Source organism: Monodon monoceros, unplaced genomic scaffold (assembly GCF_005190385.1).
Source record: "Monodon monoceros isolate NGI ecotype Baffin Bay Population unplaced genomic scaffold, NGI_Narwhal_1 Super_Scaffold_22, whole genome shotgun sequence".
NCBI lineage: Eukaryota > Metazoa > Chordata > Mammalia > Artiodactyla > Monodontidae > Monodon > Monodon monoceros.
In genome coordinates this window covers 11,318,558-11,333,708 of record NW_021703779.1, presented here as the reverse complement: position 1 = coordinate 11,333,708, position 15,151 = coordinate 11,318,558, and the positions used below count along the sequence as shown (strand labels likewise).

The window sequence follows — 15,151 nt, the reverse complement described above, 5'->3', positions numbered from 1 at the left end:
TCAAAATTATACATTTTGTAAATACCTACACACACACACACAGACGTGTAATGGGCTGAATTGTGTCCCCCCCACCCAAGATTCATAATCAACAGACCTAGCCCCCAGTCCCTCAGAACGTAACTGCATTTGGAGACAGGCCCTTTAAGGAGTTAATGTGAGTTCAATTGAGCCCATTAGGGTGGTCCCTTAATCCAGTCTCACTGGTGTTCTTATAAGAGGAGGAAATCTGGACACAGAGAGATGGGGTGTGTGTGTGTGTGTGTGTGTGTGTGGAGTGTGTGCAGAGGAAAGATCCCCTGCAAACCATGGAGAGAGGACTCAGGAAAAACTAAACCTATCAACACCTTGATCTTGGACCTCTAGCCTCCAGAACTATGAGAAAAGAAATCCCTATTGTTTAAACCACCGGGTATGCATGTTATGGCAGCAGTAGTGAACTAACACAATATGCTTCCCTTACGTACTAAAAATCTAGACTGATACCCAAGAAACTGACACACGGCTGCCTCCACATGCAGGAACTCGGTGGCAAGGGTAGGTATCTGTCCCTTGTGCCTTATAATGTTCAACCGTGTGACTCTATCATCTATTCAAATGATAAACAAATGTACTCCTAATATCCATTGGTGAGCAAGGTGTGGGAAACTTTAATATACTACTGCTAGCTAGCTATCAGCAGAGAACGGTTTGAATAAACTGTTAGACATCCATGCAGCAGATAAATGAGGTAGGTCTACTATATAATGGACATATACCCAGACAGACTGAGAGAAAAGGGCAAGTCACAAAACAATGAGTACACATGATTTAAAATAACAAAGCAAGTCCCCTAGAGAAAAAAACAAAGGGAATATATAATACACACTCGTTTCTTAATGGTGGATTCCTATTTTGTTTTCTGAATGGAGGATTATAGTTTGGTGGGGCGGGGCGGAATTGATTATAAATAATAAAAACTACAGCTCTCTTTAACCTGAGACTATAAGGAGATTTAATTTCCCCAGATTTAAAATGTGAAAATGTTTTGCTTAGAGCCAAATCTGTTGTGTCAGGAAATTAGATTTTCAAAAGCTGAGCTTACTGTATTGGCGTTCTGTGTCAAGTGGTTCCAAGGAGCGGGGCCAGGGAGAGAAATCTCTCAACCTAGCTGTTCCGAAATGTACTCCCCCGCACAGGACAGCCCCCCAAAAGCTTGTCGCTTGATAACCCACCGCTCCACAGCCAAGGGTCCTGTCCTCTCTAACACGTGCGCCTGGCATTGATGTGCCTCTGCGGGATGGGATCGGCATGAATGGCGCAGTGGGTGCACTTTACCCACGAAAGACCACAACTTGCTCTATCAATAAGGCTGCTCATTGCAGCAGAATGACGAAAAATCTCCTTGAGACCAAATCACTAAACAAAGCTCAGTGATGTAGAGGACACAGAATAAATACATGACCAAATAAAGATGTCTTCATTTACCCGCACACACAGTACAATCCAGAAGCAGTACCTCCTCCAAGAGTGATAAAGCCGGCTTCTGTGTTGGGGGTCGAGGGGGGCACACAAACGACAAGTGATTACAAGTGAGATCAATCCTGATACGTAGAATGAAAAAGCGAACATGCACATAATTCTAAACCGAATGAACACATCCTCAAATCACATGACTACATGGCAAATGCACTGGATTTTAATCTTTAATATCTAACATTATTGCTTTAGGACATGTTTTCCCTGAACCAGGAACAGAGTGCTAATTACATAAAAATATACACATAGAAAAAGTAGTTCTCCATTTTTCCGGGGAAAAAACAGTAACTTCTAGAATACTCAAGTGTTTTGTTTTAATTATAAAGTCTTGGTCATCTCATTTATTAGCTCTGTGACATACATATTTAAATTAAACATTATTAGACAACCGTTACAACTTATAAAGGTAAGGTGCCATTACTGCGTAAAGAGATTCTCCTGTGGGTGGATGTGTCCCTTCTCCCACCCACTAACAAGGCAGCAATATGGTTAGTTTAATTTTATGAGTACATGATCCATTGCTGCAAACACGAATTCTCGTCTCCACCCTGTGCTTATCTGTGCATGTGTGTGACCTGGTTAGATCGCAAGGGCAACCTCTCGAACTTCAACAGCAAGATGAGCTGGGCTTGGGCTTTCGGTGCAGACTGACCGTGTCTGTCTGCATCAAGTGATCTGACCTATCCTCGGTAGCAAGCACTCTTCGAACTGCTTCCTCAAAGGCCGCTGCAACATTCGTGGCATCTTTTGCACTTGTTTCAAAGTAAGGATAGTCGCCGTTGTCCCTGCACCAGGCTTGAGCTTCTTCTGCAGACACCTGCCGCTCGCTGATGTCAACCTTGTTACCCAAAATCACAAAAGGAAAGCTTTCGGGCTCTTTCACATCCGCATAATATATGAATTCTTTCTTCCAGTTACTCAAATTCTGGAAGCTTTGAGAATCATCGACGCTAAAAGTAAGCAGGCAACAGTCAGAACCTCTGTAAAATGGCGTCCTCAGGCTTCTGAACCGCTCTTGACCGGCGGTGTCCCAAATCTGCATGGTAACAAAATGTCCATCCACCTCCAAATCTTTATTTAAAAATTCCACACCTATTGTATGGAAGAGTTGGGCATCAAACTTATTAGTCACATATCTGTTCATTAGAGAACTCTTCCCAACTCCACCATCTCCAAGGAGAATTACTTTAAAAAGCGATGATTTTCCTGCCATTTTTAATCTCAAAATCTCTGATTTCGGAACCCTGTAAAATAAAAGGGTACCATTACATTCCTTTAGACCTGTACATGGTTCTACATGCCTCTATGAATGTCAGTGTCTAAGGGAAATAAAACACAGAGCCCCAATTCCTTTCTGCGCAGGGAATACCGGACGGCAAGAGATGTCACCAACTGAGCCCTCCACCTCGTGCCAGGCACCACCCGACCGTCACTCTCTCTGACAGCTGCTGAGGGCTCATTCTTCCCCTTCCTCGGGTCACCGCTGACTGAGGCTAGCACTCAAGGCCAAGTCTGACCCCAAAGACTGTCCTCTCAACCGTTCTTCTTGGCTCACAATAAGCCCTGCCACCATCTGTTAGAGATGCAGTAGGACACCGAAGTGGGCACGTTTCTGTAGCAACTGCAAACAGCCCTCTGGTGGCACGGTGACAGTGTTCACTGATGGCTTTCCTCTCAGGCCAGCGGGTTTCTAGACAACCCCCTCTTTCTCTCTCCCAGCGCCATCACCATAGGAGCTGGTAAGCAGGAAACCAGAGACAGAACTGACTGATCTGGCTGTGAACAGACCGAAGCCAACCACCGAGTAAAGGACTCTATTCTTTTCATTAGGAACACTATTTTGAGTTGGCTAACATTAATGTCAGCACCACTCGAATTTTTGATATAATATTATAACCTAGCACATTCTACCCACAAGATTCATTTGGGCAGCTCCAACTCTTCTGAACAAATGTGAGCCTGGGCTGTTGCTCGTGTGTTTCGAGGGGGAATGAAATGAACATTAAACAAAAATGTGGTACCATGCGTACCCTTTAGGGGAAGCCCTGGGGCAGGACTAACTCCCCCTCCCCACCACCAGTCCCCCGGGGGGGCTGGGGGGGTACGGAGATTCAGACACCCTTTTGTAGGCTGGTGGGAGCACTGTTCCTATTTAAGGCTTCTGTTTTAATTCTTTATTATGAAAAATTTCAAACATACACAATTTCTGAATAATGAGAATAATATGATGACACCTCACAGACCCTAAACCTAGCTTCACCAATTATCAACTTACAGCAAATCTTGTTTCCTCCATAGCGTCCCATTCTCCCTTCTGCCCAATTATTTTGAATCAAATTATATCATTTAAACTGTAAATAAATTTCAGTATTAAATGGCTTTTAAGATATTTGTAAAGGAAGACAACCTTTAGAGTAGCACTAACAGAATTTTCTGCAACGATGGAGATGTCCTCCATCTGGACTGTCAGCCACTACCCACAAGTGGCTAGTGGGAGCTAGGAAATGAATTTATATAAAATGAAAATGAATTTATATAAAATTATATTTTATATAATTATATACATATATATAAATGAATTTATATAAAATAATATTTTATATTATTTTCACTAATTTGAATAGTCACATTTAAAGAGCCAACAGCTGTATTGGACAGCACAGCCCTAGAGCAAAATTGGTAATTAACTTTAACATGAAAGTAGATATTGTGAATCCCTCAATGGGAAGATAATAAAGGCATGAACAATAATTGTTGTATTGACTAGGATGAATTTGCAAAATCACTGCAGTAAACAAACATTATCTGGCAATCGCCTGGTTATATGCAAGTATGACCCAGTATAATGTAACTGAACAATTCCCATAACGTGCAAGAATTCTGCATTTCCTACTACATGCTACACACTATTCTTATAAATATGTGGCAACTTGGCCCTAACTCTTATTGGTGTTTTTAAATTACTACAGTAATTACTACTATAATTAATACAATTTAAATTGGCCAACAAAAGTGTGAGGCAAAGTGCGTACTACTTGGAGACTTTTCGACTTCAGTGGATGGCTCTGCCCAATGCCCAGGCTAAATTAATGTTAGGGAGGAAACTCAAACTATCTCAAGCCCTTTAATTTCCTGACATAGTAACAGTGCACTAAATCGGTTCCTCTGTTTAATTCTTTGGAATCTTGATTACACGACTTCAACTTAGAAAAAAAGAGTAGCAAAACCAAAACAGCACACCAACTATTCTGACATAAGGAAAGCATCTAATGCTCCCTCCTTAACATTCTTCAGTGCTTCTCCAGAGATTCAGTTCTAAGTCCAACTTCTAAGGCAAGACACCTGACCCTGCTCCCCATTCCTGGCATCAGCCATTCAGAAACGCACTGTCACAGGGAAGTGAAACTCAGATCCACGGGCTCAGCCCTCACGCTCGCCCTTGCCTTCGTCCCCACACGTGCTGCTCGCTCTGCTGGCGAACCCAGCCCCTCTTCACGAACTAACCGCAGGGCCCTCAGAACCGCTCAGCACAGTCATCCCCCACACTGGGAACCTCCCCCAGCAGCCCCCCATCCCAAGACTGTTCCTTTCCCACGATTTTGAAGATACATAAACACAGACGTTCCACGTTGTGTTACAAGGGTGTAACAGATGTGCTGAATTCTAGTCTATCATTTATCTCAGGATTTTAATAAGTCTCTAACTGCCTCACTGGACACAAAGTTTCATTGTACAGCATCAACTTGTTAGGATCTGTACATCAAATTATAAACCAGACTGTGCAATCTGACAACCTCCACCCAGATGTGTGGTTACACACATCTACCAAATTAAGTCTTAGAAATTCCTTGAGATTTGTAATTCATTAACTCTATCAGGACACTTTCATAGTTCTTTTCTTTTTTCATAATAATGTGGGATTTCCTAGTTTGTGCCCTTATTCTGAGCAAACAAATTTGGGATATGCTAGACCCACACACCAGGAAATAGGGTACAATTTTTTACATTTCTCATCTATAGTTTGGGGCCTCCCAGATATCCTATTTGGGGGTACGTTGGCATTTGCTCAAACAACTAATGCAGACACAAACAGCTCTCCGAGTCTAACTGCAGCATTAAATATAAACATGCATGGTGATATAGATAATTATACAAACTATCTTATTTCCCACTGACATCTAACAAAAGCTAGCTTCATGTAATCTCTACATTAACATAACGAGTTTATGAACATTAAAAATGTTCCCTTTTTCTTCTCTGAAAACAGTAAAATGCTTTGAAACTTCTTTAGTATAAGCTGAATGAATAAAGGTATCCTGATACGTTCTTTTCAAAACTTACCTTAAAATGTAATATGAAGGCCTTTTATACTCCAGTTTAGAAGGACTGCCCAAAGGCAATATTCTTCACCCAAGCTAAAACATGACTTTAGCAATCAGCTAAACCCTACAAAGAAATGTGCATAAGAAAAGCATGTCACATAAGCCATAATCTTACCTTAATTGTTCAGCTCAAACGTCATCTGCAAAGAAAAAATCATAAAGCACACCTCAGCCATGTACCTTCAATCTGTTTTCATAACTTTAAGAGTAAACACAAGAATTAAAATGCAAAAGAAATGTCTGACTTCCATTAGTAGCTAGATTCTTAATTTAAAAGGAAAACTACACCTGAAAGCTGCCCATGACCTTTCTCAGCCTAAAAATAGCCCTATAATCAAATACTACACCTTAACCATTGTTGTTTTCCAACAAGTTTTTCACCTGCCCCCACCCATCCTACCTTTCTAAGTATCCCATTTAGACAGCTGTAAAATTTGGTTAAGATGAAATGTGAAACATAAATTATTCAAAATCTGCCCAAATTTTGAGTGGTTCAGAACAACCATATTCCACAGAAGAAAGCTAACACAAAGAAGGAAAAAAGAAGGACCACTCAAGGGAGAGGCACCCAATGTGACACAGGAAACGTCAGGCAAAGACTAAAGGCAGTGCAGAATTTCGTGAAGCTTCTTTCTGGGCAGCCAAGGCAGACAGGAAACTTTGTGAGCGAATGGAGGCCCACCGTCAGAAAGGAGAACTGGTTCCCTGTGCCAAAGGCCAAGAGCACAGACTTGTGGACAAGCTATTTGACATCCTGCAGCTCTGGGGACTCTGGTGACAGCAGTACCTACCTCTAGGGCTGTCGGGGAGATCCACTTGGACATGGACAACAGGGAAAGCGGTTCACCACTGTGCCAGGCTCATTATAGGAGTGCAGGGAGTTTCTCTGGAATGGACACATGAAGAAGTCTTTACTGGGAGTTTTACAGAAACTAGGTAGATTTCTTTTGTGGCCATTTCTTCAGTCAAATTTCAGAAGAGTCATGGGCAGAACAAACGAGAGGGCAATGCAGGCAGACATTAGGAAGCCAAAGGATCCCAGTCCTACAGACCAAATTCAGGGTGAAGGTTTCCTGTGCCGAGTAGGCAGAGCTGTGCTAAAGTACTAGCCTCTTTCGGTCTAAACCCACAGTTCCAAACCCCTGTCCCTCCCTTTTTTAAAAGCAAAGGGCATTTTTGTGGGACTTACATAAAGCAGCCTTCAACTTATAAATTCAATCGATGAAAAAAATGCTACCCTTCAGAATCTTGATATTTGGGGGTTAAGGATAAAATCACCACCATCACCACGCTAACAGTGACTGAGCCCTGCAAGCCACTGACTCTGCTTCACTGTGTTCACTCCTCACAAGCCTCTCATTATCCCTACCCTATGGATGAAGACTGACTCAGAGACGTTAAGGTCCTTGCTTGAGCTCACACAGCTAGTGGGGGGGGGGACGGGGGGAGTGAGATCGGAATGCGACCGACTCCAAAGCGCAGTAGTTAACCCACAGGCGCGGCAGTCTTGGCTGCCTTTGCATTTATTTCAGAGGGTTCTCCTGTTACTCTCGTACGTACAATGAAAAGAAGGGGTAGCAATGGCAGTCTTCCACTTGCTTGCTTTATTTCGAGACCTGCACAAAAACAAGTTAATCTGACAGAACTACTAGTATTCAATCCACTGACACATAGATAAAGCACATCTGAGTTCTATTAGAGTTTCCACAGTTTGAACATGTTTTAAATGCAATTGCAATCACACATCTGCAGAACCCTGCGGCGCCTCCCAGAAGCACGTGGAGCAGGTGGGAAAGCAGTTCTGCAGGAGTCCTCAGTGCGTGCCTCCCCGGGCCAGGCACTCAGGATGCAGGCCACACTCAGGCCCTGGCAGGTGGGGCTAGTAGTTGGGGGAGCTGACAACCCGGGCACAAACCCTCTTGCGTTACAACTGATGCAAGTCTTACAGATGAGAGGTACGTGCTATACAGTACAACACCCAACCAAAACCCAAAGAACAGCTTAAACAGTGCAGGGATTCTGCCCCTGCGGCTCCCTAGGTCAGACCAGACCCCAGGTGTGAGCATCTCACGGAGCTGCGTGATTCCAGCTATCAAGGGAATTACATTTTCATCCAACATGATCCTGTAACACAGAGAGCTACTTCACCTGCCGCTCAGTTAAAGAAAGTGGTAACTTCCAAGGCCAGAGGACCACCGGCAGTGTTCACCTGCATTAGCGCGAGACTATGCACCAGTCTCCAGCATGGGCTGTTCTAAAGCAGCGTCTCCATGACCGTGTCAGGCGCACGCTGTCCTTAGGACCAGCCTCCCCAAAGGCTGAGTCCACTGCTGGGGGATTTGGTCTGACCACCGACAAAGCTCAGCAGCAGGAGGAGGAACCTGTGAGAAGGGGGAGGGGCCAGAACCAGGAAGCGGGACCAGTGGTGCGAAGGCCCTGCCAAGGCACCCCGCACGTCCCGGGAGAGCCCAGGGTGGGCCAAACACCTGGAGCCGCGGAGAGCGGAGCAAGCTGTGACGACGGGACTGGAGGGGCAGGGCCTCAGCAGCCACGGAAGGATTTCTGCTGACACCCTCGGAGTGAGCGGAGCCCTGAAATGGCTTCTGCAGCCCACAACCTGAACAGATGCGGAGTCCAGAAAGGTAGCTGGCTGCGATCAAGAGCAGACTGTGGCGAGGGCGGGAGGGAGGCCTCGGGTAGAGCTGCGATGGATCCCTTATGATCCCTCTCAACTGTCAATACCAATGGTATCAGCGAGCTCTGGGGTTGAAAACTGCGGTGGTTGGGCCTCGTACTTGAGACTGCAGTAGGATATTCACTACAAACCCTTCCTCCTGCTCTCTGATGGGTGGCGAACTCCTGCTTACCCTTGGAGATGCAGCTAGACCTCGTCTCCCCGTGAAGCCCTTCCCCTGCGCTCCTAGCACACCCTGAACGTACCTCTATGTGCAGAGACAATACTGAAATCAGCATGCCTATCATGGCAATTTCATTTTTTAAAATAGTTATTTGCATGCGTGTGGTCTTGGTTGCGGCACGTGGGCTCCTTCGTTGCGGCACGCGGGCTCCTTAGTTGTGGCATGCGAACTCTTAGTTGCGGCATGCATGTGGGATCTAGTTCCCTGACCAGGGATCAAACCTGGGCCCCCTGCATTGGGAGCACGGAGTCCTATCCACTGCACCACCAGGGAAGTCCCATGGCAATTTCATTTTTATAATGAAACAAGCTCTCTAAAAAGATTCAATTAATGGAAATGTATTATACCATGACAAAAATGCCCAGACTTTTCCCTGAGTTGTCAGTTTTCTAGACTCTACCAAAAAATACATCCCCATACCATTCTAAAACCATCTTGAAAGAAAGGGAGGGAAAGGAAGGAAGGAAGGAAGGACTTTCCCAGTGGTGCAAATGGAAATGACCTAAATGCTTAATTGGGGATCGTCTGCCGCCCTTGAGGAGACATGGAGACTCGGGTCTGTAGAAATACATTGTTAAGTGATAAACTTGAAGAACGTGCACACCGTGATGACACCATGTAAAAGCTCACAGGTTAACATGAAAGTCTGCAAGAAAACCTCGAATAATCAATACCGAGTTCAGTCTTCAAAGTCCTGATTTGGTTGCAAATTCATACTGCTTTTTTTAATGTCAAATGTGTATTTTTTAAAGCAACCAAAATAATTTATTTTGCTCTTGAATCTGCAATTTGGGCAGGGGTTGGCAGACTCAAAAGTATTTTTTAAAGCTTCATTTTCACTTAAAGCCTAGCTTGACTGAATGCCTTAATTGAAATGAAATAGAAATGATTTTCTTTTAAAGTTTCATCAAATACTGCTATCCACCAGACCTTAAGGACAACTGCTTCTTAAATTTTTCTGTAACTCAGATTATATTAAAAATAACTCAATATGAAGCCCAAAACACAAGCAACAGAAGAAAAATTAGGTAAACTGAACTTCATCAAAATTTAAGAAACTTTTGTGCTTCAAAGGATACTGTCAAGAAAGTGAAAAGACAACCCACAGGATGGGAGAAAATATTTGCAAATCATATATCTGATAAAGGACCTGTATCCAGAACTCTTAAAATTAAACAATAATAATTTTTAAAAAAACAACTTAAAAATGGGCAAAAATGGTCAACATCATTGGCCAGGTAGCGAAATGCAAATCAAAACTATAATGAGACACCACTTCACACCCACTAGGATGACTAAAACCAAAAAGGCAGACAATAACAAGTGTTGCTGAGGACATAGGAAAACTAGAAGTCTCATACACTGCTGGTAGGAAGGTAAAATGGTGCAACGATTCTGCGGTTCCCCAAAAAGGTGTAAACACAGAGTTAACATTATGACCCAGCAACTCCTCTCCTAGGCATATGCTTAAGAGAAATGAAAACACATCCACACAAAAACTTGTACATGAATATTCAAAGTAGCAGTATTTACAATAGCCAAAAAATGGAAACAATCCAATGTCCATCAACTGATGAATAGATAATGAAATGTAGCCTATCCATACAATGGAAGATTAATCAGCCATAGAACGGAATGAAGTACTGATGCACGCAACAACGTGGATGAACCTCAGAAACATTATAATTTAAAGAAGCCACACACAAAAGGCCATATATATATTATCCCATTTATATGAAATGTTCAGAATAGGCAAATCCATAGAGACAGAAAGTAGATTGGTGGTTCCAGGGAATCGGGAGTAACTGCTAATGGGTATGGGGTTTCTTTCTTTCTTTTTTTTTTGGGGGGGGTATGACAGAAATACTCTGGAATTAGATAGTGGTGACGGTTGCACAATTTAGTGTATATACTAAAAACAACTGAATTGTATACATTAAAAAGGTGAATTTTACGGTATGGGAATTACATCGGCCTCAGAATTAGGAGTAAGACCCTAACATTAGATTTACACGTGCCACAGATGATCTCCTTGTCCCTTCAGCAGTATCCTTTTCAATAAGCCAGTTACACACACAATAGATACTCTATTAGGATTACAATACCATGTGGTGGCACCAATGCATGTCATACATGGCACACACTAATCTGAACAGGAAGTTGGTTAAGTAGGTTACTGGCAGGAAAGAAAATAAACCATGCTTTCAGCAAATACCTCAAAACTAAAGATAAAAAAAGTGCATTGTATGCCAACCCTTTCCTTTTCATAACACTATTTTTTCCAGCTTTCCTATTGTGTACTTTTATCTTGCACTATCAATTGTTTATGGATAGTGTATCAGTAGTAGCCTTTTCCCTGGCCTTCTCCACCCCCATGCTGGCTTCCAAAGCCAATTACTATATTATAGTAAACCAAGGGGGAGTCAGATCCAAGCATGGAGAATATATATCTCAAATAGAAATGTTTGTATGGATTAAAGGTAGACAGTATTTATTGGTCATTGATCTAACTGCCTCCATTCTTACAGATAATGAAACCCATTTATTTCTTTATAACTTTTATTATATAGGATTTTGGGCATGGCATTCCAAGAGCTATCCAACCTCATATACCTGCCTGTCCCAATTATATCCCTACAAGTCACCATCCCCAAACCTATCACAGGCATTTACTGTCCAGCCTTTGCTCAGGCCCTTATCTTGGACTAGCAGGACCCCCACACACATCAACAGCTATGAAAATCCTAGTCATCCGAAGGCCCACTTTTGCCACCCCCACCCCCCACCCTCTGACACCTAATCTTTCTCCTCATTCTCATCATCATTCCACCTCTATTACAGCTCTCCTTCACTTATGCTTTAACCATCTGTCAGTTGTGTACGTGTCTGTTTCCTAATTACAGCGTCAACTCCCTGGGAGGGACACACAACACCTAATGCCATCCATTCATTTGTCCTTTTTTGGTTCTGCAACATCTAGTACAAAGCTTTCCATTCGATGAGGTACCAAATGAATGCTAAACTGAGAACAAAGAGTGAACTACTTCCTCCTTCATTCTTGTTATTCTATTCTTATTTTTCTATTTGTACTTACCGTACTTACAGTTCTGTGTTTCTCTATTCAATTAGTTCCTTCCCCCATTCTATTTGTGAGGTCTATTAAAATGTGTAGGGGGGGAAAATGTGTGGGAGAGGACAAAAAAATTGATTCTTACTTGAAAGTCACATGAGGAAACCTCTTTAAAATAAGTACTGAATGCAACAGGAAACGCTGAAAAACGACATTCCTCTAACAAGTTATCAAAGGGAGAGTAGGCTGGGTTTATAAACTGCTTCCTCAAAATTTCAGATTTTCAAATCTGAAACCCCGTGACTAACTCTCACTTCCAAAACCTTAAACTGAATTTATCACTCCTGGTTTAAATTTAGGAACAATTTTTTTTTCCCCCAAAATCACACATTCCTTTTGCACTCACTCTGAATGCCCTAGTGAGAGGCATGCCACTTCATTTCATAGCTTGAGAAACCGAGGCTTGAAGAAACTAACCAAGGCAACAAAAGCATGGATAATCCCTACATTATTTCTATTTTCGCCTGAGGTGTTTTTGTTTCCTCGTATCTTAATACAGGTGTCTCGCTTAACAGCCTATTAGCTCCACCCTTTATTTCCAGTCTTCCTGGTCCTCTCTGCTGAAACACAGGAACAAGAGAGGCAAGTCAAGGAAGTCATTAAGTGTAATAATGGGCGTGATCTCTTACAGCAAAAGGTCAACCAAAACAAAAAGAAGAATTAAGCAAAATTCCACAAGAACAGACCAAACTGGAGGCACAACTTGGCAGATGAAATAAATTATCTAGGTGGCCACTGAGCATTACCTCAGAGACAGCTAGACAAGGAAAATGCTGTGTAAATCAAACCACACTTCCACGATATCAGAGCAGCTCACTCTACTTAAAGAACTCGTTTCAGTAAGTACTCTTTTATGAAGATGAGCTAATTAAACTTTAAAGAAATATATACTTTCAATTTTGCTTAAAACAAGGCACCTTTGTAGTTAGGTATACTAACCATTAACAGTGGTGGAGAGAGTGGGAAGGGAGAAGAGAGGAGAAAAAAACAGATTTGGTTAAGGAATTCAATTTTCTTAAATCATCCTGAAAGTACAGAGCAGCATGATCCAACAGAACTTCCTGTGATGACGGAAATGTTCTTATGCCCAATACCGTCGTCACTAACCACATGTGGCTCTTGAGCACTTGAAATGCGGCTGGTCCAGCTGAAGAAGCGAATTGTTAATTTCATTTCAATTCGTTTAAACTTAAATAGCTACATGAGTATTGTATTAAACAGTACAGGTATCCAGTGTGCTTAATTGGGAGTCCACGAAGGAGCTGCAGGGAGAAAATGCACCTCCTAGAATCACATGTGAAATAAGGATGAGGGTATGGATGGAAGCATGTACTTGAGCCTGTCTCTGGAAAGAGTATAAAAAGGTTTCACCAGATTCTTAAAGGAATGTGGACCTCAAGAAATGATCAATACATGTCTGCAATATTTGTATATTTCGTGTGATCGATCTGTGTAGTTCATAACACCCTCAAGACTTTCATCTTTACGTGGCGTTACTATTTCCCTCACCCATAAGACTTTCCTAATATTACACTTTGACCATGAACTGTGACAGTTCAATGAAGAGACTTATTCACAGGAAACTGCTAATCCTATAAGTGAGGATCACATTTTGTTCTTTGTTTTATTTAATGAAGTCCTTAAAAGGAACAAGCATAAATCTACCTATAATAAGACACCTGAAAAAAGCATTTGAAATGCTTGACAGAAAAGAGTGGGGATAAAGGCTGCACTTTGGGGGACAGAATTAAAATGCAAAGAAATGGATAGGAAAACAAAATAGGAAAACTATACTGGGAAGTACAGCTAGGTACTTCAGGAAGAAGACTGCATTATGAAAGAAATGAATTTTTTTTTTTTGCCATGCCGCGCAGCATGTGGGATCTTAGTTCCCTGATCAGGGATCGAACCCTCGCCCCCTACATTGGAAGCACGGAGTCTTAACCACTGGACTGCCAGGGAAGTCCTGAAAGAAATGAATTTTAATATGCATGTTAGAAAAATACATTAAAGCAGCAAAACACAAACTAAATGTGATTCCTAAATGATCTGCTGTAACTTAAGGGAACCTTGGTTCTGACTTGTCTCTTCAAGTTAGATAAGAAAACTGGTATCTTTAATTTGGAGCAGAAAAGGTTAAGAGCTGGAGAACTTCCATATAAGCTCAGGGAAGAGTTAGTATAGCAACACTGACCACGAGGGCCACAGCAGGTAGAACTCTTTGGCTGTTAGAGAAATTAAATAAGAGGAGTGGAATTTCCCAAGGTCTATTTAAAGAGAACAGCTGTATGTCTGGCATACAGGACTCAACTAGATTAGAGGCTCCCATTCTTCAAGGAAGTTGTCACCAAGTCAAAATGAGAAGAAATTTAAGAGCACTGCAGGTAGCTTTTGTATATTTCGTGTGATCAATTAAAGAAATATAAAGTTCACTTCATCCCACTTTTCCATCAGTGATGCTCCAGTTTGTCCCCACCAAGGTACTGAAGCTGACTTCGCTTACAAAAAGCTTTCCAAGCCCCAACTTACTCTGCCATCACTACCCATTTCGGCTCTGTGCCTGATCAACCCCCTACCCTCTCACTAAACGCAGGTTCTCAACCCCTCTATCCCCCGAATGTCAGCAAAAGTCACCAGAGACCTCCTAATGGCCAGTTCATTGGCTTCTCCTCGGTCCTCATCTAAATGACCTAAGGCACATGCAGCCCTAAATAATGAAAAAAGTGCCTCTCTTAGGACTTCCCTGTGTACACTTCTAGAGACACACCCTCATGGTTGACCAATGTTCTCACCAGAGGCCCGCCTAGTAGACAGTGAACTCTGAGATGTAGAGATTTATCTGAATGTACATGATATAAAATCTCAGAAGGGTACACAAGGCTTTTTTTTTTTTTTTTAAACAAATAAGGTAATGGAGGCCCAACTGGGAAAGGGTCTTGTAAGTATCACACCCATAGCTGGAGGCCTCAGTAGGACCTTCAAGTCTTAGCCAGGACTCAGCCACCATTACTGCCTCTATTAGGTCTAAACAGCCTGGCAATGACCTTGAAAATGCTTCCTACTTCATTGTTCATAAAACTACTCTGGTAATAGTTTCTGCTTTCTCTTCCCCTCACCCCGTTGGCTTTCTGCAACCTAGATGGCTCCCTTTTCTTACGGGCTCTTAAGGAGATGTACCGCAAGGTTGATGACCTTACCTCTTC

At 42.4% G+C, this 15,151-nt stretch overlaps 1 protein-coding gene across 3 annotated transcripts in view; it reads right to left on the bottom strand.

Annotated features, from left to right (window-relative positions):
• Nucleotides 1–1,662: 1,662 nt before the first annotated feature.
• The window catches only part of RAB9A (RAB9A, member RAS oncogene family), a 69,437-nt gene continuing 55,948 nt past the window's right edge, over nucleotides 1,663–15,151 (bottom strand). For 2 of the 3 annotated variants that reach the window (XM_029240517.1, XM_029240516.1), the window contains 3 exons: nucleotides 6,692–6,786; nucleotides 6,016–6,040; nucleotides 1,663–2,762 (listed from right to left, as the gene is read on the bottom strand). In XM_029240517.1, coding sequence (XP_029096350.1) covers nucleotides 2,126–2,731 — 606 coding nt within the window. In that variant the 5' untranslated portion in view covers nucleotides 2,732–2,762; nucleotides 6,016–6,040; nucleotides 6,692–6,786 and the 3' untranslated portion in view covers nucleotides 1,663–2,125. Of the gene's footprint in view, nucleotides 2,763–5,859; nucleotides 5,965–6,015; nucleotides 6,041–6,691; nucleotides 6,787–15,151 lie in introns of all 3 variants that reach the window. The other variant, XM_029240518.1, reaches the window with a different exon arrangement.